At 44.8% G+C, this 23,261-nt stretch overlaps 2 protein-coding genes across 4 annotated transcripts; one reads left to right on the forward strand and one right to left on the reverse strand.

Annotated features, from left to right (window-relative positions):
- Positions 1–37: 37 nt before the first annotated feature.
- PDZD11 (PDZ domain containing 11) lies at positions 38–2,630 on the reverse strand. Its single transcript, XM_082770795.1, has 6 exons — positions 2,496–2,630; positions 2,297–2,380; positions 2,115–2,171; positions 1,825–1,923; positions 1,594–1,654; positions 38–1,127 (listed from the first exon to the last, which is right to left on the reverse strand). Exons 1-6 carry the CDS (start codon positions 2,619–2,621, stop codon positions 1,093–1,095), a joined length of 462 nt encoding a protein of 153 aa, XP_082626921.1. The 5' UTR covers positions 2,622–2,630; the 3' UTR covers positions 38–1,092.
- Positions 2,631–2,678: 48 nt separating this feature from the next.
- On the forward strand, positions 2,679–23,261 carry KIF4A (kinesin family member 4A). Of its 3 annotated transcripts, none has more exons than XM_082770786.1 (29): positions 2,679–3,036; positions 5,011–5,201; positions 5,309–5,401; positions 6,191–6,357; positions 6,583–6,677; positions 6,884–7,003; positions 8,172–8,347; positions 9,371–9,432; positions 10,140–10,275; positions 10,552–10,607; positions 10,814–10,919; positions 11,225–11,290; positions 11,600–11,785; positions 12,014–12,117; positions 12,757–12,901; positions 13,396–13,506; positions 14,249–14,332; positions 14,477–14,590; positions 14,817–14,972; positions 15,362–15,456; positions 15,906–16,035; positions 16,914–17,093; positions 17,493–17,600; positions 18,295–18,363; positions 18,455–18,556; positions 19,305–19,466; positions 20,830–20,949; positions 21,677–21,799; positions 22,475–23,261. In XM_082770786.1, exons 1-29 carry the CDS (start codon positions 2,796–2,798, stop codon positions 22,658–22,660), a joined length of 3,684 nt encoding a protein of 1,227 aa, XP_082626912.1. In that variant the 5' UTR covers positions 2,679–2,795; the 3' UTR covers positions 22,661–23,261. The 3 variants fall into 3 exon arrangements, with proteins under 3 accessions (XP_082626912.1, XP_082626911.1, XP_082626913.1); XM_082770785.1 differs by having other exon boundaries at positions 2,682–3,036; positions 16,914–17,084; XM_082770787.1 differs by lacking the exons at positions 5,011–5,201; positions 5,309–5,401; positions 6,191–6,357; positions 6,583–6,677; positions 6,884–7,003 and having other exon boundaries at positions 2,682–3,036.

Raw genomic sequence — 23,261 nt, forward strand, 5'->3', positions numbered from 1 at the left:
CTCCCGAGACCTCCTGAGTAGGAATGAGGCAAGCCTGGCTGCTGTACTAGTTTTATTATTTCAGTTATTACAGGTAAGTGGAAAACACCGCGGAGAAGGCCAGAGTGAGGGCTGTCCCGATACCATTTACAAGGTGATACTACCCCAACCTGTACCCAGCTTTGCTGATAACCCCGAAGTTTTCAGCTGTGCTCTCCCAGCACAGGGCCCAGCAGGCTTCCTCCCCTTTCTCAGCAGGACAGCTGCCACCCCACCCCTTCAGCAGCAGGAGGGGGAATTGTCCCAGCAGGAGAGGAGATGGCCGAGGAAAAAGGGAGAAATTTATCTCCGAGTAGTAGGGAGTTCTGATGGGAGCACCTGGAAGGGACAGGGCTGTGCCAAGAGAAGAAAGCAAGTCCAGCAAGTGAAACCCTTAACACAAGCACCACGTGTGAGGGAAGCTGGCTGTGTGTCACTGCAGCTTAGGAACGTGCTCCAAGTGTCCTGGTCCTGTCCCACAGGGGTCGTTAAGCAGTGACACGGTACACGCACGCCTTGAAGACGAGTGCAGCTAGAGATGTGCATTGAGTTTGCCTGGATTTCACTCCCATTTATGTCCCAAGCAAACCCAGGAGTGTAGAGCAGAGGTAGGACAGTGGAGAGGGAAAGGATTTCATGTCACCAGAGAAGGGAACAGGCTGATCTCTTGGAGGACTAAGGCCATGCTCTGCTCCAGCACTCTCAGACCCAGCCTTACATCCTAGCAACAAAAGCTGGATCCAGAACCTGCTGAGCACTCCTTTCAGTTACATCCTACAAGAAGAGAAGCACAGATCTTGCTGGACAAGCTGTCTGCTGGTACCCACTTCCACAGCAGCACCATCAGCTTGTTTCCCCACCCAGCTGAAGGAGTACAGACTGAAGCCTCATCCATCTTCCAGCTAAACAGGCTCTGCGGTGTCCTCCGAGCAGGAAGCAGAGCCGAGGCCCGCGCAGTTGTGCCTCCAGTGACAGCTGAAATTTGACACGGCATCTCAGATGTTGAGGAAAGGGAGTGGAGAGTTTTTCTTGCAGGACAGCCACTCTGGAGAGGACCCAGCAGACAGCTGCCTACTAGTGAACAGTTCTTTCCTTCTGTCTCTGGTAATCTGGAAGAGAGAGAGAAGGCAAGGCTGAAAGGGCAGAAGTGTTTGTCGATGGTGACTGTCAACAGTGAGGGGGAGTTAGCTAAGATGAGCTGGTTTTAAAATAGCACATTTCCATCCCAGCCATTGTTTCAAGTTATTTTAGGACACGTAGAAAAAAAGTTTGCTTTGAAGTCCTCCCTTCCCTTGCACCTTAATTTCCTTCACTTTCATTTAAGGATCAGTTTCCATTTTATGAAGAATCCTTGTCTGGCTTCCCTTGACTTTCCTCCCTCCTTCCCCTCGGTATCTGTGGGCATTATGTGCTCAGCAACCAAGAGTTAAAAATTTGGTGATTTTTTTCTCATTTTGACAACATTTAAACATCCTTCGAGACAGAGATCAGGCAGACGGGCCAGGATGCATGGCGGTCTGCTTCCCAGGGAGAAATGCTGCAAGGTGAGCAGACTCGGGGCTGGCAGGCACTTACTGTAGGGGAAGTAACGCACTCGCATGGTGATTTCACGGGCTGTCTTCAGGATCTCCACAGCCTGAAAACGGAAAGAGCTGATCAGTGACCAGGGAGGGCTGAGGATAGGAAAGAGCAGCACATCAGTTACGTGGTGCTGTCGGCTGAGAGGCAGAGAGATGTTGGGGTGCGCACCGCTTCCCCTCGTCCTGCTGGGACGACGAGAGCACGCTGAGGCGCAGACGTGCTCACCTTGCTGTGCTCGATGTCCTGGAAATCCACGTCGTTCACGGACAGCACCTGGTCCCCTTCCTGCAGCCCAGCTCGGTGCGCGTCTGAGTCGGGGATCACCTGCGAAGGGCAGGGCAGAGGCAGCAGCTCCGGCTGCGTGCTCGCTCAGCACCACAGCTCCCTTCCCACACGGGAGAGGCTGCCTGGCCCCGGGACCCTTCACCGTGCCCGTGAAGCACGTTCACAAGGGGAAGGGGCCGGGAGACACAGACATGACCTGTGCCAGTCCCCGCAGCACCCATGGGACACACCTTGGAGATGAAGATGCCCAGCTGCGAGGCCTTCCCTCCACGGATATTGAAGCCCAGCTGCAAGACAAGGCACACACCACCCATAGCACACAGCAAAACTCCTCGCCCCCCTCACCCCTCTCCCCCTCAGCTCCAGGGGAGGGGATTTGAGGAGGATGAGGGGGTCCCTGGGGGGGTCCTACCTGCGCCCCGGGCGGCTTCTTGAGGACGACGGTGCGGGGCAGGAACTGCGTGAGCTCGTTGTTGTAGTCGGGGTGGTAGAGCCGCTGTGAGGGGGAGAAGAGAAGGGAGAAAAGGAGAGAGAAGAGGAGAGGGGTGAGGCAGCAGCAGCCTCCTGCTGCCCCCAGCCCCTCGCTGCCTCCATCCCCGCGTCCCCCCCACCTCGTGCGGCGGCACCCATGCTGGGGGGCTCTCGTAGGGCGGCAGGAACACCACCGGGAAGTCGTCGTAGGGCAGCCGGGCCTCCATGGCGCCTCTCTCTGCTCTCCTCTCCTCCCTTCCCCTCATCTCCCTCCCCTTGCCCGCCCCGCCGTGACGCGCCGCCATGCCTTTGGCCGCCCCGCCCCGCCGCGCCGATTTGAACGCAACGGCCCCGGCCGCCATCATCTCCTCAGCCCGGCCGAGCTCCGCCGTGTGTCCCCCTCCCCAAAAAAAACAAAAACCCCGGGCCGCCCCTCCGAGATGGTGCGGGGGGAGGACGAGAAGGGCATCCCCGTGCGGGTGGCGCTGCGCTGCCGGCCCCTGGTGCCGAAGGAGACGAGCGAGGGCTGCCAGAGCTGCCTGTCCTTCGTGCCCGGCGAGCCGCAGGTGGTGGTGGGCAGCGACAAGGTCTTCAGCTACGACTTCGTGTTCGACCCCACGGTGGAGCAGGAGGAGGTCTTCAACACCGCCGTCGCCCCCCTCGTGAGGGGCATCTTCAAAGGTGGGTGCCAGGAGGAGCCGGGAGCAGGCCCCGCGGGGTGCTGCGTCCTCATAAAGCGGCTCTCGGGGCTCTGCAGAAGCTAAAAGGATCCAGGAGCTAAAGGATCCAGGAGCTAAGAGCTACAGGGACCGAGATCTAAGCTGAAAGGAACTAGGCTAAAAGGTTCCGGATCTAAAGGACCCCGGATGTAAAGGATCCAGGATCTGGGATCTAAAGGATCTGGGATGTAAAGGATCCAGGAGCTAGGCTAAAGGATCTAAAGGATCCAGGAGCTGGGCTAACGTATCCAAGATCTAAAGGATCTGGGATGTAAAGGATACAGGAGCTAGGCTAAAGGATCTGGGATTTAAAAGATCCAGGATCCAAAAGATCCAGGACCTAGGCTAAAAGATTGTAGTGGGTTTATGTGGCAAGGTTTTGGTAGCAGGGGGCCATAGTGGTGGCTTCTGTGAGGAGGACCTAGAAGCTGCCCCATGTGTGGTAGGGGCCCCACTGCTGACCAGAGCCGAGCCGATAAACGATGTTATTTTGCACCTCTGTGAGAGCATATTTAAGACAGGGAAAAAAAACGCTGCGCCACACAGCAGCTGGGAGAGTCAGGAACAGCCTTGCAGGCTCCAAGGTCAGTGTAGAGGGAGGGGGAGAGGTGTTCCAGGCATGGAGCAGAAGTCCCCTGCGGCCTGTGGTGAGGACCATGGTGCAGCAGACTGTCCCCCTGCAGCCCATGGAGTACTACGGTGGAGCAGGGTTCCACGCTGCAGCCCGTGGAGGAGACCACGGTGGAGCAGGTGGCCCTGCACCGACGGAGGCTGCCGCCTGTGGAAGACCCCTGCCCGAGCAGATCCCAGGCTGGATCTGTAGCCCGTGGAGAGGAGCCCACGCAGGAGCGGGTGACCCGGCAGGAGCTGCTGCCCGTAGGGGAGCCAGGTTGGAGCAGTTTGCTCCTGAGGGATGGACCCCGTGGTACGGACCCATATCTGGAGCAGCTCTTGAAGAGCTGCTGCCTGTGGGAAGCCCACGCCGGATCAGTTCATCAAGGACTGCATCCCGTGGGTGGGACCCCACAGCACAGGGGACGAGAGTGACCGAGAAGGAGTAGCAGAGAAGAAGTGCTGTAGACTTACCATAACCTCCATCCCCCATTCCCTTGCGCCGCTCGGGGGCAGGAGGTGGAAGAGGGTGGATGGGGGGGGAAGGTGCTTTTGGTTTCTTTCCTTTGTTTCTCACTTCTCTAGCTTGTTAGTAATAAGCAATAAATCTTACTGTCTCCCTATGCCGAGTCTGTTTTGCCCGTTACAGTAATTACTGCGTGATCTCCTTGTCCTTACCTCAACCTTTGAGCCCTTTTCATCATATTTTTTCCCCGTTCCTCTTTGAGGAGGGGGAGTGAGAGAGTGGCTGTGGTGGAGCTTGGCTGCCCACTCGAGCGGAACCACGACAAAGATCCATCCAGAAACTAGGCTAAAATGTCCAGAAACTATTGCAAAATGCCCAATCTTGCCTGTTTACAGCCACTGGTACTCCATACTGACATCAACATGACCTGTCTGTGGTCACTGGATTATTTTTGTACCTGAATACATATTTTTATGAAGCAAGAGAGGATTTTCTTAAGAATAACGCCGTGATTTAATAAGCATCCTGTACCAGCAGCTGTTTCTGTTGCTGAGGTGCAGCTGGAATGACAGAAAATTTACATTGTGTTTCTGTGATCGCTCTGTTGCTTTACTAGAGGTAGTCTGCCAAAAAAAAAAAAAAAAAAAAAAGCTGGTATACTAATTTTATGTATGTTTTTTATTAACTTCTTTTCTCCCTTGATGTTGCCGACTGTGACCGGTGCATAAAGGTTGTATAAACTGCCAGTGAATGATAGTGCTTGTTTGGAAGGATGCTCTTCCTGGAATGCTGCTTTGCTTGCCTGTTTCTTCTGGTTTCTCTTTGGCTCTCTGATCTGGGTGTTCTTTGTTCCCCTAGGGTATAATGCTACTGTCATAGCCTATGGACAGACAGGATCTGGAAAGACGTATTCTATGGGAGGTGCTTACACTGCCAGTCAAGAGCATGATCCAAGCGTGGGGATCATCCCTCGCGTAATCAAGCTGCTATTTCAGGAGAAGGAGCAGAGGCAGGACTGGGAGTTTGTCCTCAAAGTCTCCTATTTGGAGGTAAACACTGTTGGTTTTTAAACTGTTATAAACTTATGAGCTGCAGGTGAAGTGAGTTGTTCTCTGGAAAAGCTGCTGGTTCTGAACTGCTGTTTTGATGGTTTCAGATCTACAATGAGGATATTCTAGACCTGCTCTGCCCATCAAGGGAACGGTCTTCTCAAATCAGTATACGGGAAGATCCTAAAGAAGGCATCAAGGTCTGTTAGAAAGAGGTTGAAAAGGGAAGGGGACAATGCTGCTGGGGACAAATGTTTCAGTGAAAGAACTGCCAGTCTGCTTGAGCACTGCTTTGTATTTGTACATATGAAATCACAAAACCTGCTCCTCCCTTTCAAAATTGAGCTATTGACAATCTTTAAATTTACTTCAAGTGTAATGCTAATAGGGTTAGCCACTCATGGCAAAGCCACTTGAAAGTTGTAATCTGACTTTTCATTTGAAGGCTAATTTAGGCAAATACCTGAAAATATTATAATTCAGGTCCCTTCATCAAACTTCAAACCCATTTGCAATTTTACTTGCTGAAGTCATGTGCAACAAAGGGATCCTGACAGAAGCTGGTCAAATGCTGAAGTTACTTTCTTAGCAATTTCCTACAGATGCATGTTTATAGCGTAGAGCAGGAAAAACCTTGTGCTCCTGCATGCTCTGTGTATGTTTTGTAGTTAAACCTATGTCCATCAGTTATGCTTTGTTCATGTAGTTTGTAGTGGTGGGGAGGCTGTTGGTTGTCATACCCAGCAGGTAAGCGTACAGGACATCGGGTGCTTTGATCTGTCAGTATTTTGTGTGATCTTGTGCTGCTCACTGTCACTGCTGAAGAGCAGCGATGCAGTTCCTCCATGAAGTGAGACTGATGCTTGTGAGGCTGTGTGTACACAGACTTCACTTCGCTGTTGGCTAAGGCAGGAGATAACTTTCCTGATGTAGAAAGTCAAGGGTGAAGAAGAAGGAGAGAATAAATGATGCTTTCTTCCTGGGTATAGATTATAGGATTGACTGAAAGAAGTGTCGCCCATGCACAAGATACTGTGTCCTGCCTGGAGCAGGGGAACAATTCCAGAACGGTGGCCTCCACGGCAATGAACTCCCAGTCTTCGCGGTCCCATGCTATCTTCACCATTTGCATCGATCAGAAAAAGAAAAGTGACAAGTAAGTGATGCCACAGCTACTCGTAGCAGCTGTTAGAGTCAGACTTGCTCAGGATTTCATTCTCTTGTATTAATGCAGCTGAGCTACTCTTGAGGCACTTTATTTAGTGCTTTCTGGTATCAGGGATTCTTTGAGCACTGGAGCTCAGCTGTAGTAACCACTAGACAGTTCCTTTCCTAACTCTGTATTTATTTGAGAGAGTAAAATAGTCTGTTTCTGCCATAGGAACAGCAGTTTTCACTCCAAGCTACACCTGGTTGATCTTGCTGGCTCTGAGAGACAAAAGAAGACCAAGGCTGAAGGAGACCGACTAAAAGAAGGTCTGTAGGAAAAGGACTGGTGTAGCTTGGGTTTCTTTTGAGTTCGTAAATCAAGTCCTTATCAAGAAAAGCCATGTAGTTCTTTAATATTTAAAATAAGCACTCTTTTTTTAATTAAAAAAAACTTCGTTTTGTAGAAAGTGCAGGAATTGACCAGTTCCTAGCCACTGAGGTAGCTCTACTCACCATCATCTATTTGTGTGCAGGTATCAACATTAACAGAGGACTCCTTTGCCTGGGGAATGTGATTAGTGCTCTAGGTGATGAAAATAAAAAGGGTGGTTTTGTCCCCTACAGAGACTCAAAGTTAACAAGACTGCTGCAAGGTAAGAGATGGATCACAACAAAGCCTAAATCTACTGAGGCATTTTAAAAAAAACATCAAAAAACCTAACAGCCATACAACTAGAGCCCAAAGTGGGAACTGCTGTTGACAGTGATTGCATTTGTTGGTTTGATTTCTCTTCTCGCTGTTGCTAGACCTCTTCTGGTCTTTTCTTTTTAGGTTACAAATGCTTTCAAACAGGGACTCTTAAGTCTTGCTCTTTCACAGTTACTCTGTGATGGGAGGAAACATGATAAATTCAGTGCAGTTGTTCTGGTGGGGAGAAGGAGGGGGAGAATTTTCAATCTGGAAGCAGCAGAGATCTGTTGTTATATCCTGATTAAAACTACTTACTGGAGATTTATCACTACCAAAATGAAACTCATGCTGTCTGTGCTTTCAGTGTGCTCTTCAAATATTTGTGTGTTGTTTTTTTTTTTTTTTTTTTTCCCTTAATTCCTTTTCTTCATGGTGCTTATTTTTTTTAATAGTTGCAATGGTCTTCTAATACGTGTTATTCAAGATAATCTTTAATGTGGGTGTATCTAGAATAATGCAATTTACTGGGGATTTTTGGATAGTTGAGTGATTTTGTACAAAAAGATAGGCTTTCCCAGTATTTTTGTATCGGCAAATACCTAATGCAAGGAAACTGGATTATGCAGAGCTGGATGTGGGGCCTTCTTCTCTGGCTGCAAGCTTTAAGTAGCCAATATGTGTTAGTGTGAAACCAGAGGAGAAGATGCTGTGCAGCTTGATGATCTGAACAAATGTGCTAGTCAGTGCTGCCTTGGATTGCAGAACAGTGTGAATTGTGATGTCTGGATATCCATGGAGGTCTTGAGGAATACTGTGTGGGACAAGGGAAGGGAAAAACCTGGAAGAATTATACTAGAAATTACTTAGAGAAATTATAGTAGTTGCCAAAATTATTCAATGGGACAACAATATCCCTGGAGCTTCTGATGTGAAAACATTGGTGCTCAGAGTTGAGGCAACTTTGGGACTTCAGTGTTCAGGAAATGCTCCTGAGACAAAACTACACCTAGATACAATCCAGCTGTAGTACGGAGATCTGCTATGCTGCCTTAAGTATCTTAGTAGTGATGTCTGGCTAATTATTTTTGCTCTCTGTCAGAGCACTGACTGTGTCCTGTTTTCCTTCTCAGATTCTCTGGGTGGTAACAGCCACACTCTCATGATTGCCTGTGTAAGCCCAGCAGATTCCAATCTAGAAGAAACTCTAAGTACTCTGCGTTACGCTGACAGGGCAAGAAAAATAAAAAACAAACCAATTGTCAACGTCGATCCCCAGGCGGCTGAGTTGCATCACCTAAAGCAGCAGGTACTGGACGCTTTCTTCATGTGGTAAGACCAGATTTAGCCTTTTGGTAATCAGCTCCGTGAACACCAAGCAAAGAAATAGGGCACCTACACAGAATATGGGGAAATATTCACTATGTGTTTCTCCATCTCTTGAGATGACTGTATAAGTGCTGGACAGGGAATACGTGAGTGCTTCTTGTAATTCTACAGCAACCGTTCCCTGTTACAGTAAAATCATATCATTAATGTGATTTACATTTGCCTTCCACTGGACAAAATATTGCCTGTAGGCTAACAGGCAGGTGAAGATAGAGATACAGTGGTGGTTGCTGTGCTGCCTTCACCTGCCTACATGCAGCAGAGTGGGAAGTGAAGAGCAGCTTGTGGCCAGCTTCGGAGGAGATAAGTTGCATAAACTGGAATTGGTTAAATCCAAAGCTAGAAGTGCTAGAGGGCTTATCTACTAGAGATAGCTAAAGCAGGCTCTCCGTGCTCACTTGGCAGCAAGTATACGATACAGCTTTCTTAGCTCTTCCTAGGAACAGTCAATAGTCTGGTTTGAAATTCAGCCAGTAAAGTGGTTTTGATTTTGCATATGAGCATTTGCTAGAGTTTAGTGAACACTTATTAATGTACTGTAAACTCAAACCCTGTATTCAAGTAGCTTAGGAAGGCGAAGGATCTGACTCTATCTCACATGAAATGCAGCAACAGAGCACTGGTCCAGTGAAGTGTGAGACCTTCTCTTTGACTCAGTGGGACCTCTGGCACCCTGCACAGTGGCATGTTAGCTGCCTGTTAGCTGCATGCTGTGATCTGAGTGCTCCTGGTGAAGAGAAGGTCATTTTGTTGGTTTTGTTTTTGTTTTTTATGAACAAATTACTTCAAATACAGTAGAGATGTGATCCCTTCCCACAGGAAGCAGTAAAACACAATCTTGGAGCAGGTGACTCATTAAGACTAAGGTTCTGAATTGTGTTCTTTCAGCCAGCTAGTTACTGTATGAGAGAAGCTTACAAGCAGTAATTGTTTGTGTTTCTAGGTACAACAGCTGCAGGTGTTGCTGCTGCAGGCCCATGGAGGGACCCTCCCCGTGTCTATCAAGTAAGCTTTGTAGATTATGCTCAATGTAGCTAACAGCCATCACACACCAGCAAAGGCTGTAGATCTCTTTTGCTCCAGACAGTACTGTAGAGTGGGGGTAAAGCAAAATTATTGCTTCCTAAGAGGTTCTCAAGATTTGTTTTCTCTTTCTGCACGTTTTGTCACGCTTATTGAGATTCCATGCATGTATGGGTCACACAGTTTTGTAGCAAACCCCTTAGGATTGCAGAAATCAACTGTAGGAAATAAAAAAGGAATGAGGCAATAAATTCTAATTACGTGTTTCTCAGTCTATTCTTCTCTCCTTCCTTCTAACCATTATACCTCTAAATATTTGGCACCTCTAAATGTTTGGCACCTCTATGTCTATCGATCTTAAAAGAACAAAGCAAATGGAAGAGTTTGAACTGTGTGGATGTTGCGTAAGGATGTTTCAAAATCCATGTTAATGTAGTTTACAGGCTTAGCATTGGTTAAACAGCATTTTTTTAAAAAAGGGGTCTGTTTTCTTCTCTTGCAAATGTCTTCTTTCAGTATACTGTATTCTTCAGAGATTTTCAATTCAGATTAGACTTCCTCCAGTCTTTCTATTCATCAGCTACAACCTGTATATGCTGTAAGTTACTTAGGAAACTTGGAGGTAATTTCAGTGCTATTACAAACCTCTGAAGTCATGCTCACAAGCAAACTGGTTCTTGATATTTCAGTAGTATGGCACCTTCAGAGAATCTGCAGTCCCTGATGGAGAAGAACCAGTCGCTAATGGAGGAGAATGAAAAGCTGAGCAGAGGGCTGAGTGAAGCTGCTGGTCAGACAGCACAGATGTTGGAAAGGATCATTCTGGTAAGGCTGAATTACCTGAGAGGAGCCTTAAGTTGTACGACTTTCCCTCTTAGCTGAAGATTGATAGCAGCTTTTGTCCTAATGGCATGCTAAGAGTGTGTATTCCTGCCAAAACTGGTGTTAGGGCTTCCAAACTAGTGGAAGAAATTGTGGAAAACGTTTTGGTGCATTGATTTGCAACAGGCTGACAGCCTGTCCTTAGCTACAAATAAATTAGCTGTTTCTTACTTTTGTCTCATGCTTCCTATAATTCAGTATAATTCTGGCTTCTCTTAGACAGAACAAGAAAATGAGAAGATGAATGCCAAACTAGAGCAGCTTCAACACGCTGTGTAAGTCTGTTTCCATACCCTGCTTGTGCTGAGGAAATGCCTTTTAGAATTAAATGTTCATGTTGGGATAAACTGGATGCTGTCTACTTACATTTGTTCATCCTGAACTCATTTGTATGTTCTGTTGGGAAGTATTTTTTATTGTCACGTGTGACATAAACCTGCCACATAGGACTCACGGACTTATTCCTATGTCTGCATTGCAGATGCAAACTTGATCTCCAGAAGCTGGTAGAGACTGTGGAAGATGAGGAACTAAAAGAAAACATAGAGGTGATTTGCAATCTGCAGGAAGCGTTGGTTCAGCTGCAGGTAAAACTGAATTTGAGGAGATAAGAGTGTGTGCCAAATGAGTTTACTAATGGAATTTAGTGCTCTTATGCTGATCCGCTTGAGCAGTGGATTTCACTCAGCAGCAGCCTTATTTAAGGAGCCCAGGAATTAGAAGTATTAAGTGACTCTTAACATCCACTTCCAAACAAGCTGTACTTTTAATGCAACAGCAAAGCTACTCGTGGTTGGAGAATAACCTATGTTGTCATTACAGACCAACAGGTTGCTATTAACTTCATATTTTCTACCTTTATACCGATATTTTTTTCCTCTATCCTATGTAGAGTGAAAGAGCTGCCACAGTGGAAGCCGTTGCGGAGATGGCAAGCCCTGAACAGGATGCTATGACTGTAAGTGAAGGGAGTCCTTAGTCTGCAGTGCAGACCCAGCCAGGGCATGTCTTTATCCCATTCCTCCTCTTTTATTTATGTCTATGCTTTTTTTTTAATTCAAGTGACTGGTAAATAATACATCACCTTTGTATGTGCTGCTTTTCTACACCCTTGTTTGCTCAGTTAGTTCAAGATCAAAAACCTGCTCTAATTTCTGAATATCTATTTTTTTTATGTAAAAATGATTTGAAGTGCTCTGCAAAAACTAATCACGTAGTCAAAGAGCTTTAGATTGGCCTCTGCAGCTCATTGCTATGTCTCATACAGAAAGCAGAAACGGGACAGGATGTCAAGAGATCTTCAGATGACTTCAGCACACAACATGCCCTCCGACAAGCACAGATGTCCAAAGAGCTGATTGAACTGAATAAAGTCCTGGCTCTGAAAGAAGCACTTGCCAAAAAAATGACACAGAATGATAGTCAGCTGGAGCCCATTCAGTCCCAGTACCAGGTAAATTCTTACAGATCCTTACAAGAGCTTTTTCTTGAAGTTTCTTTTTCCCCAATTCATGGATTCGCTTTATGTTGAGGAAGGAAGGGAGAAGATCTGTCCTTTCACGTGTTTTACAGCCTCTTGGAAAGAAACATGGTTCCTTAAGGTCTTCCATCTTAAAGCTTTGTCTCTGAGATTGGGGTTTTGAGGTTTTCCTTGTGAGTCTTACTACTCCTTCCTTTCTAGACTAATATCAAGGATCTGGAATTAGAAGTCAGCAATCTGCAAAAAGAAAAGGAGGAGCTGATCCTTGCTCTGCAAATGGCAAAGAAAGATGTCAACCAAGCCAAGTAAGACTGACTACACAAGCTGCATGGCTTATAGCACTCAAAATTGTGTTAATACGCATGAAAAAGTTCGCTGTCTTGGCCTTACTTCAGCTGTATTGAAAAGTTCTTATTTTGGTGTAAGCACAGAATTAAGAACAGTTCTGAGGTGTGAAACTGGAGAACTAGATAGAATATGAAGAAAAACTAGGTTCATCTAATGTGGACAACTCAGGCCCTTTGTGCCCTAGCATCTCTTTTGGTAGCACTGTAGTGATCTTTTTGTTGTGAGTCCTGACTCTGGAAGGTGCAGGATTTTGTAATGAGACGAGGGGTCAGCACAAGGTGTGCTTCAGCTCCTTAGTGCTGAGTCACTTGTAATAACTGGCCTTTTGCCTGAGACATTCTTAGTTTCCAGAAGATCATTCCCCCGCCACCTGAGAAGTAGTCATTGAACCGTGAGGTACGGGAGGCTTTCTGGGCCTAATCTTCCCTTTCCCATGCCATGCGAGTTGTATGAATTGTAAAGAAGCCTGAAAGGAGCAGTGGGAAACGTGATACAGAATTGCTTCCTTTTTCATAAAGTACCTCTGAAGTTGGAGAAGGCTTGTTTGAGAGTAACAGTAATTAGGGGCCTGCTCTTAAAGGGTGGTTTCTTTACAGGCTGAGTGAACGGCGTCGGAAAAGACTTCAGGAGTTGGAAGGGCAAATTAATGAGCTGAAGAAAAAGCTGAATGAACAATCAAAGCTCTTAAAGCTGAAGGAATCTACAGAACGCACTGTCTCCAAACTGAACCAGGAGATCAGGGTAACTAACCCTAGCAGTTCTCAGGCTCACCCCAATGTAGACAAAGCAGTTTCCAGACAGAAGATATTCACGATTTCTGTTTATTAGACTGAGGGCACCGGTCTTTTGGTGAGATGCTTTTGGCTACGGGGCCATCATTGCTAGTGTGATGCAGTAGGCATCACACCTACAGTGATGTGGAGGAAAAGAAGTCTGAAGTGTCTTCTGACTATCCTGATAATTTGTTGCCTTAGTCAAGTCACTTCATTTTGAGTCCCACGAGTGCATCGTGTGTATATATGTTTTCCTTTTACATCTTACAAACGAATTCCTGGACTTTAGCACTTTGAAAGCATCCTTAGGCATATACTCCTACTGGGCAGCATATTGTGGTACTTCCTGTCCTCCACCACCCCCTGACACCCATATCCATAAACCCACAGCAGGGAAATATAGGTCGAAACTACCCAGAGTCAAAGCATTAGGCAATTTTTCCAGCCATTTCTATATTCCAGGAAATGAAAACCCAAAGGGTACAGTTGATGCGCCAGATGAAGGATGATGCTGAAAAATTTAGGCAGTGGAAACAACAGAAGGACAAGGAAGTGATCCAGCTGAAAGAACGGGTGAGCAAACAATAAGCCCCCAAACAGTACCTCCCTCTTCAGAGTGAAACAAATCATTAATGTCTTTGCTGTGAGGCTTTGTTTAATTTGCAAGCATCTGGAAAAACATCTGGGGAATGCTTTGAAGATAACAAAACGTTAGCTCATACGGTTACCACCTTTCACCACTTGTAAAAGGACTTGCTAATGTCTGGAGCACTTAAAACTATCAAAAGTCATCAGCATTCAACTCAAGTAAAAGCCAAAAATATTTAGTACTTTTAAGTATTTAAAGTTGTAGGGTTGGGCCACAAAATGGGAGGTCTTCAACCTTTCAAAGGAATATTGTATCTCCAGGTAAACAGCGAGTTAATTAAATACATCTGGCTTGTAGCATTCACGTGTAATGTAGAACATACATCTGTACGTCTTGCTTTCTGATCTGACAGGAATTCTTGCTGTAAAAATCTTACTCCAATATTTTGGGATGATATGTTTTAAGTTCATGTTTTGCAGTCTCTTACAACCTTCAGGCTCGTAAACCTTTTTTGGTGGAAACTGTGGAGCCTCTTCTCTAGTCATTTTAAGCCTAAGAGTTCCCTATGGCACTGCATGGCTTAAGCTTGTAATGATCAGTGAAATCATTGTCATGAAGCTCTTAACGCTTATTGTTCTGTAACGCATCTCTTCTGTTTCAAGAAGTGTGAAACTGGCCGTAGGTATAAAGGTGACACATAATTTTCCATCTGACGTATTTCTGCAGGATCGCAAGAGGCAGTATGACCTACTTAAGCTTGAACGAGACTTTCAGAAGCAGGCCAATGTCCTTCGACGCAAAGCAGAAGAGGTAGGGAGCCAGTACCTGCTACAGACTCCTGACCGGTTCCCAACTGTCTGCAAAATGTGGTTGGAGGTTGCAATCTGAGCACTTCATGTTTTCAGTCAATAGATATTAAGTGCCATATCACTTTTTGTGTAAACTATTTTGCAGGCTGCAGCTGCTAACAAGCGCCTAAAAGATGCTTTGCAGAAACAACAGGAGGCTGCGGATAAACGGAAGGAGGGTCAAAATCGGGGCATGGAAGGAGTTGCTGCGCGAGTAAAGGTGTGTACCAACTTTTTGTGCATCCCAATAAGCAGTAGGCAAACTTAGCTTTGTTAACTCATGAGGTGCTGCTGGGGTTGATGGCTGGAGAGCAAGGGGTTGGAACGTGGAGTTACTTGTTACGGGAAGCAACTGGATTATGCAGTTCAGCTATGAAGGCATTTCAGAGCAGGAGCCAGTCCTGAAGCTGAGACTGCAGTGACCCACTGTACTGTTTTTCCTGCAGGGCTGGCTGGCAAATGAAGTAGAGGTTCTCGTTAGCACTGAAGAGGCTCGACGGCACCTTGCAGACCTTCTGGAGGACAGAAAGATTTTGACACAGGAGCTCCTTCAGCTTAAAGAGAAAAAAGACTCTGGGGAAAACCCACCTCCAAAGCTCCGGGTAAGAGGGAAATGCCATGTTACCTGTCCCACATCGATGATTGCCTGTACCTTACTCTTACTCCTGTTTGACCCCTTCCCTCAGAAGGGAGGTAGTGATGGTTCCTTTTCAGGAAGAAAGGATTTAATGTTCTTACTGTCCTGTGACATGTCAGGGAAGAGCTGCTTAAGTAACCTGTTACTTAATGCAATGAATCTGATGGATGTGAGTGGGTCACAGCTGTTACCAAAGACTATTGGGAAGGAACAATGGGATTTCAACTGAAGAAAAACTTGAAGGCTTTTATAATACTACTACTACTTTTTGCTGAAATGCCTATAAACGAAAGATTGGCTCCCATGCATTGCTTCAGATATTGCTCACTTCTGTCTATTGCTGTAATTCTTTAGAGGCGCACCTACTCCATCACAGATTTGAAGGCATCAGAGGCAGACCTTTCTCTATCAAAGCAGATAGAAAGCCTGGAAACTGAGATGGAGCTCAGGTAAGATATTACTATAAAGCTGATTTGCAGAGCTTGCACCTTAAGCTGGTGGCTTTTTTTTAACCTCGTTTTTATCTGTAGCTGTACTGTGAGACAGAAGAGAAATTGAAATAATTCATTCAATGACAATGAAAGTTATAAAATAAGACCATATGGTTTTCCTGGTTTTATTTATATATTTTTTAATGCAGGGATTTAAGGACACAACTCAGTCACTAAAATTGTTTTATTCTTAGCTGTTTACAAGCATTTGTGAGTGAGGGAAACGCTTCTCTTTTAATTGGAGGTGTGGAGGGGAGGAGAGACTGATGTAGTGTGACAGCCAGAGTCTACATTTCTAAGCAGTCACACTATTAACTTGAACTATTTCGTCTAATATTCTGATAACAACAGTTTTAGCCCAAGTTCTCTCCTGTGTTGTGACTTCAAATATGTGTATTCTTCCAAAGGAATGCCCAGATAGCAGACCTACAGCAGAAACTGTTAGATGCAGACAATGGAGATCGTGCGAAACAGCGTTGGGACAATATTGCAACAATTTCTGAGGCTAAATGTGCTTTGAAGTATCTCCTTGCAGAGGTAAACTGAGTCTACCTATTTTAGAACTTCCATTTTTAGTAATGAAGTCTGCTTAGCCAGGAATGAAAGAAGTGAATCATAGGCTGACAGCAGAGATGATGAATTCAAGTGAAGTGTTTTTCTGAATGAGGTTTATTTCCCTCACGACTTCTGATTAAAATATTCTTCTCTACTGCAGATCATTTTGGGGAGTGAAATTGAAAAAGATCAGGGAAGAGGGAAGCAGTATAGACATGGGTCTGGAGGTGCCAGTTAAAGCTGTGCTCGCAGAACACGTACATGATAATAATAAAAAGGAAGAGACAAATTTCAGAGGTGGAAGAAAGAGGATGAAGTACCTAAAAAAAAAAATAAATAAATAATAAAAAAATAGTAATTCCTGAATAAATAGGAAATCTGCAGGAAGAAACAGGGCAGTACTCTGAGATCAGAATGGATGTTGGGAGGGGAGAAGATCGAACGAGATTGTCATTCAGTTGATTCAGCGTTGGTCCGATTCTTACTCTTTTCTACTGCCAATTATGTGGCAGTCCCTGGCACCTGGAGACTAATGGAAGAGAATAATGAAAACTATATGGAAGAGCATTTATTTGGGAGGGGGTCATCCCTTCCCCCATGTGCTCGGATTTAACATGCTGCAGGAAAGGAAATGAGGAACAGTTAACAAGGACTCCTGCTATCTGTTCTGCACTTCCATAGTGGCTGTCAGATGTCTAGCTCTGGATGTCTCACCTACTCCCCTTGTTGAAGTGGCTGTTCCACTTCTTAGGGTGGCTGGCAGTTAAGCAGAAGTGCTACGCCTTCAGACTGTGTTATTTCTGTCCCAGTGCACGCTATGAAATGTGGAACCGAGCAGTCACCTTGCTTTTGTCTTTCAGCTGGTCTCCTCCAAGGTGCAGGAAAGCAAGCTGGAGAGCAGCCTTCAGCAGAGTAAAGCGAGCTGCTCAGACATACAGAAGATGCTGATTGAAGGGCAAAACTACATAACAGAAATGGAGGCTGAATTCCAAAATCAGGTTTTGGTACGGGAACAACAGCACCAGGAGAAGGTAAAAGAGGTGGGCTCTCAAGATTTCATTTGCTTGCATCTTAGAACTCTGATTCCCAGATCTGCTCATAGATAAAGGCGGTGGACACGTGCTGAAACTGATCTGTTACTTTGTGGTTGTTGGAAATTTGTTGGACTCTTGCAGGATAGGTAACAAAAGCCAAAGAAATCTCCCTATTCATCTTCTGTCCCTCGCAAGTTATCTTGTTCAGTAACTTCTCACAGTGTTTGAAGTGTGAATGTTATATCTCAGCATAAGATGACTTTTAAAGGGGATCAGGGCAAAATAATGCTAGAAACAGTGGGAAGCATCTTCTTTCTGAAACTGTCTGGGCCTTTCATGTCTGAGCTGCCAGATATCTCTTTAGGAATTCACACCTCTTTGTCTGTTATATGAACTTGCTTTTAGGTTCTGTACCTGCTTAGCCAACTTCAGCAAAAAGAAGCAGCGGAGAAGAGACTGGAAGATTCAGTAAATGAGAAGGAGAAACAGCTGCAAGAGCAACTTAAGTGTCAGGTAATGTCTGGATGTGTTTGTTTTTCCAGAGGCTACTCGTTATGGCCACATGTTAATTGGAATAATTGCTTTACAGTGAGGAACATGCAGAGAAATTTGAGGGCTTTGCCAGTTGTTGCTAAGATTTATACATTTACAGTTATTTAATGGAAGAAGAGACATTCTTACTGAGCCTGAAGAGCAACTGTTCTCCAAGACCTACAGAATCTAACTGGCTCATGCAGACTTCTGTGCTCAGGATACCTTCAGTTGAGGTGGTCAACGTGTTATTACTAATCTTTTGCTGAGCACAGCTCCACTGCGTTATCAGCAGGAGAATAGCTTTAGCTAGACCATGTTAGCATGGTACACACTGTACCTTGTCTCGTCACTTCCTGCAGAAGGGCACATTCAGTGACACATTGGGGTAACGTCAGTCCTAGGTGCACCTAATTTGCCAGTAAGCCTCGGCAATAGAGGAGATTTTAGATCCTAAGTTGTCAGCACAACTGAAAGGATCCAATATTATGCATAAAACTAGGTAGTAGCGCTAATGATTCTCCTGATCTAGAAGTCAGACCTGATGTCTTATTGTAAAATATAGAGAAACCCCCTCTGATGTTACAAGAAAGATCCAAACATAAAAATCTGTCCCAAACTACTACTTGTCCTACCCCCATGTAAGCCTATAGATTTCATTTTGTATTGTGAACAGGAGGAAAAGCTGGAGAAGATCTGCGAGAAGAACCAAGAACTTCTCCAGGAAAATGATACTCTTAAACAGGTAGCGATCTGTACAGACATAAGTCACATGGGAGCATCTTGGCAGTTGGGTTAGTGTGCTTTACAAAGCTAACTTTTGTCCCTCCTAACAGAAATTGCTGCTTCTCCAACTTGCCAGTGGACAGAAGTTCCATCGCACTCAGCAAGAGCCGCCCGAGTCTCCAGATTCTTCTTTTGATTACATTCCACCCAAAGTAAAGTTGCTGCATACCAATTTTCATTCTTGTATTGTACCTATTTTTTTTCTGAATGTTAATGCCGGCCACTAACAATCTTGGTATCTTTCACCCATGTTGCTTTTTACAAAGCATCTTGTTATGCTTATTTTTAGTAGGCCTGTTCTCTACATCAGATGGTCACTAAGGTTTCTGTTTTCAAAATAATTCTGAAAGTAGTTTGCATTTTTTTCCATCTTAAAAAACAAAACAAAACAAAAAAAACAACACAACAGAACAAAGCTCAACAATGACAAAACAAACAAACAAACGAAAAAAACCATTTCCTCAGTTTAATTATGTCTGACTCTGTGTGCTTCCTAGTAATCCAGGTATCCAGGTATTTTCTCTGTAGCATTTCTAGTCTTTGAATCCTGGAGCAAGGTACCTGGTATAGCACACTTAATCATGGCTGTGCAAAAGATCCAAAGCTTAGTGCTGAGAAGAATAAATGATACGTGTTATAGTCTTGGCAAAATAGTTTTATGCTAATTTTTCAAGGATTTGTCCATTATATTTTTATGGACTCTAGCACTTTAAACTGACTGCTCAACTGAACTTTTAATCCTTGCCAGTTTGATCATTTGTTTCTTCCTTTCCCTAATCTTCTTGGCCGTCTTGAGAGGAATGGGGATATGGTGGCTGGATTCTGAAGTGCCTTAATAAAATGTAAATCCCCCTGATGTTTCTTCTGGGGCCTCAATCTTTGTAATTTCTCTGTGTGTAGCCCAAGACCCGCCGGCAAACAGTAACAAAACCCCGCGCACCAACCCCAGAAATGGATGTAGAAGAGCTTTTTTCTGACTCTGCAGAGTCTGGAGAGGAGAAGGAGGATGCAGAATGGGTTCCAATAAAAGCAGTCAAAGGAGGAAAGAAGAGCATGATGGGGGTAAGATCTAGTTACTCTGTCACTTTTTACTACTAAGGGAATCACCTTCATCCCTGAGCATCTAGCATGTGTACAGCACAACAGTGAAACTGCAGTATCTCCACCAACTGTTTATTTTAACAGTATTATTATAATAGAATGCTGATATGGGTTATTTATGATCTTCAGACAGAGCAAACATTGTCTACAGACAGCAACACCTGCCTCAATAGAAGATAAATTGTCCAATGAAAAAACTACCACAAGCGAAACACGCATTCCCTCTTACTTCTGGGTGTGCAGCTGACCTAGATGTTTTAGACAGCAGCCGAATGTTGAGCCCTAGCAGCTCCTTTGTTCCTTCTTGGAGCCTCTTTTAGCAGGGAAAAAGGGACGGTCTGTCACATACCTCTATATACTGTTCCCACAGTGGTGTGCTGTGGGTCCTTAGTCCTACTGACAGAAGCTTCAGCTTCAGTATTCTGTTTCCATCAGCCTGCTGGGCTTTGAAGCTTCAGCTTCCTGCTCAGTTAATTCCTCACAATGTGGAAGAGGTGACTTGATCTTGCTGAACATAAGTCACTGTGAACCAATGGGCATCTCTGAGTTTGAAGTGCTATAAGGCTAGACCTCCATCATGAGATCTTTGTCTCCTTTTACAAACGGTAAATTACTGCAGTTTACTATCGTGTGACTGACAATGTCAGCAGTTACTACAGAAAAGCTTAGGAATTTGAAGGGGTAGCTTTAGTTTCTTTCACTGGTGCTTGTCACCCTGATGAATTCTGAATTTACTGAGTGGTTTGGGTTTTGGTGCGTTCTTTTCTTCCACACTGCAAGAACAAGGGTGATGTGTGTTTGGCACCTGACTCTTCTAAGTTCATGCACGTAGCCCAGTGGAACTCTAGTGCAAATTTTCTCAGTTCTGAACTGTAACTTGGGGCATCTGGGCCATGCAGTCAGCTATTGCTTCACATACCCAGACTAGCAAAGAAAATACCTCCTCTGATCCATGAAATAGCTCAGTTGGGTCATCTCCATCTAGATGGAGGACCCTAGGTACATTGATGGTGTTTCTCTTAGTGCTTAAATGTTAGCTTGTTCAGCTGGCACTAAGACTAGGTTCCTTTCGGGTAACTTGAAGTCAGGCACTGGATAATCAAAGATTCTTATTTTGGGGATACTGAAGCAAGAGATGGCTCTGTAGGTGGAAAGATCTTACTGCTTTTCCTGAGATGTGGGACTAGCAATGAAATAAAAGGTTCATGACAGCTTGGAATAGCGCTGTCCTTCAGGCTGCCTCAAGCACTGACAGCTATAGCAATCTACAGGAAGTCTATAAAACGCCAAAGCTCTTTCTGCACAGAACTCTTCTCTTGCTTAGTGCTGCTGCAAGGGCCGATGTGGAAACAAACAGTGTGGCTGCAGGAAGCGCAAGGCGGGCTGCACTGGAGGCTGTAACTGTGACCCAACAAAATGCAGAAATAGAGACCCCAGCTTTCCGGTGAGTAGCGCTTGTAACCCAGCATCCAGACTACCCAGTATGTTTAAGCAAGTTTGGATGAATGGATAATCAGTTCCACTGCTGGCATACGTGCACGGTTTGTCAAGCTAAAGCGAACACACCTTCCTGAAACCTTTGTAAATGTCACTGTAATTCACTGTTTTATCCACGGTAATCGAGTCCAAAGTTTGCTACTGCAGCGCCAGGCTCTCACGCTAAAGTAAAGAAATTTGGGCAACATCCAAAGCCACATATATTCACCTAGTGCTAGTTGCTAGCCACCAAATTGAAAACAAGCAATTTGTCCTTTCTTAATCCCACTCAGTAAATAAAACTTGTATGTTGTCATTAAGCATGAAAGCTTAATCTACTTAAAATATTTATATTTGTTCCTTTTTTTTTAAAGGAGTAGAAGGGATAATTAAGGGAGGGGGGGTTGTAGCATCAGAGTGGTTCGTGAACTGATGTTCATTAGACTTCTTGCTTGAAACATATGCTGTATTCTTGGATCTTAAAGATTTGAAGCAGAAACCTCCATAGTAATTCTTTAATTATTTGCTATTTCATGAAAGTGGTTGCCTGATAGAGGCACCTAGCATCCTGAAACAGGAATTACTTTGGAACTAGAGAGAAGGTGGCTTAGAGATCCTTAGAATTTCTTCAGCTGTTGGTGGGAAAAGAAGGGCTAAATGTTGTAAAAGTGCTTCAAAAGAACTCTGTCCCTCAGAATGCCACGGTGTGTGAGGACCAAACAAGGGACTCAGAAGGTTCCTTCAAACTAGAAGACCCTACTGAAGTGACTCCAGGAGAGACCTTCTTTCAGCCTGTGTGTATCACCCCAACTGCAAAGGTACTTGCTAAAGCTTTTTTTTATTTTTTATTTTTTTTATTATTAAAAACAAATAAAACACCATGGTACATACGTTCAGAACCACTCGGTATGTTTAGTGATTGGATCTAAAGGGGGGTGGTTAACCAAGAAAAGAAACTGTGCTAGAAAACTCTGAAAAGAATACGGCTGTTAAGTCAGCTTGTTTTTCAGTTTTGAGTCTGCTGACTTCTTAAGTTTTCATCCTAAAACTGCCACGTAGGCTTTCTGTGAAAGGAACTGGAGCCAATATGCTGACTTCACCCATATTGACTCTTGTATTGCCATACAGTCCTGCTGCACCTCCCAGTAGTGAAAAGAGACTGAGAATTGGGAAACTAGGATAAAATGATATCTACATCCAAGCTGGTCTTATGCCAGTGTGTAGCCTGACTTGGCAGATGTAGTTTTGCCTCAGGTAAACTGAATGACTTCCCTCATACGTACCCTCTGCACGCTATTCCTATGCTGTCTCATCCTGCCCAGCCCATGAGAACCATGACAGGGCTTCAGAATTTTGACACGAGTCAAGAAATGTAGCAATTCTTGAGCCTGGCAAGGCAACTTCTGTATGCGCTGTCTCCATGCTCCAGTACAAGCTGTTTGGCTTCAGGGTGGTGACCAACATCAAAATTGTCTTCCTCACTTTCCTGATAGGTCCTGAAAGATATCACAGACCAAGAAATGTTCTTGAAGAAGCCCAGCACTGCTGCTCCTGTGCTCACGATGGATGAGGAGTCCCAAGAGAACCAGCTGCCGTTTGTGAAGAAAAAGAAGAGAATGCTAATTAGCAACACCAGCTTTTTCTCAGGTTGTACCCCTATCAAAGAGGAAGCTGACTGAGCCGTGACTGACAACTGGGTCATGCTGCACTTCTTTACGCCACAGATGAGGGGGATTTTTTAAAAGGAAAAATAGTGTTGGGAACTCTTGCTGCAGTGTAGACTTGTCCATTGTCCGGCCTGACAGCTGCAGGCAGCACCAAGGGAGTGGAGCACTAGTTCTTGCTAGATTGTGTCAATTCTTTGTAAATATTTGTATGTGTGGGGCTTGGTCATATGTCTTCTACAAGGATGATGGTGAGGCTTCCCTCTTTGGAATTTCTGGAGTGAGTGCAGATGATTTTTCCAGGTTGTTCATTACAGCTGCCTTCCTCACCCTGAGCTGTGAATGCGTCGGGTACAGATAATCCAGGATCTTGAAAGAACTTTGCATTTGCACTGGAAATCTTGGCTCTGTCTCTTCCAATACAATATGAGGAACTGTTCTAAACTGCCATGTGGGATCCGCTGGTGCTTGATTCTGAGGAGACACTGTCTGTAGTCTTAAACTAGTTAGCAGATATGAAATGCCAGTGTTCTTGTACTGTTTAGGGCACTGGTCTATTCTTGTTCAATGGAATTAGAAACTTGCTAGCCCTATGTGAATGATTTAGTAATTTTAA

Source organism: Aythya marila (genome assembly GCF_965140915.1).
Source record: "Aythya marila genome assembly, chromosome: 13".
Taxonomy (NCBI): Eukaryota; Metazoa; Chordata; class Aves; order Anseriformes; family Anatidae; genus Aythya; species Aythya marila.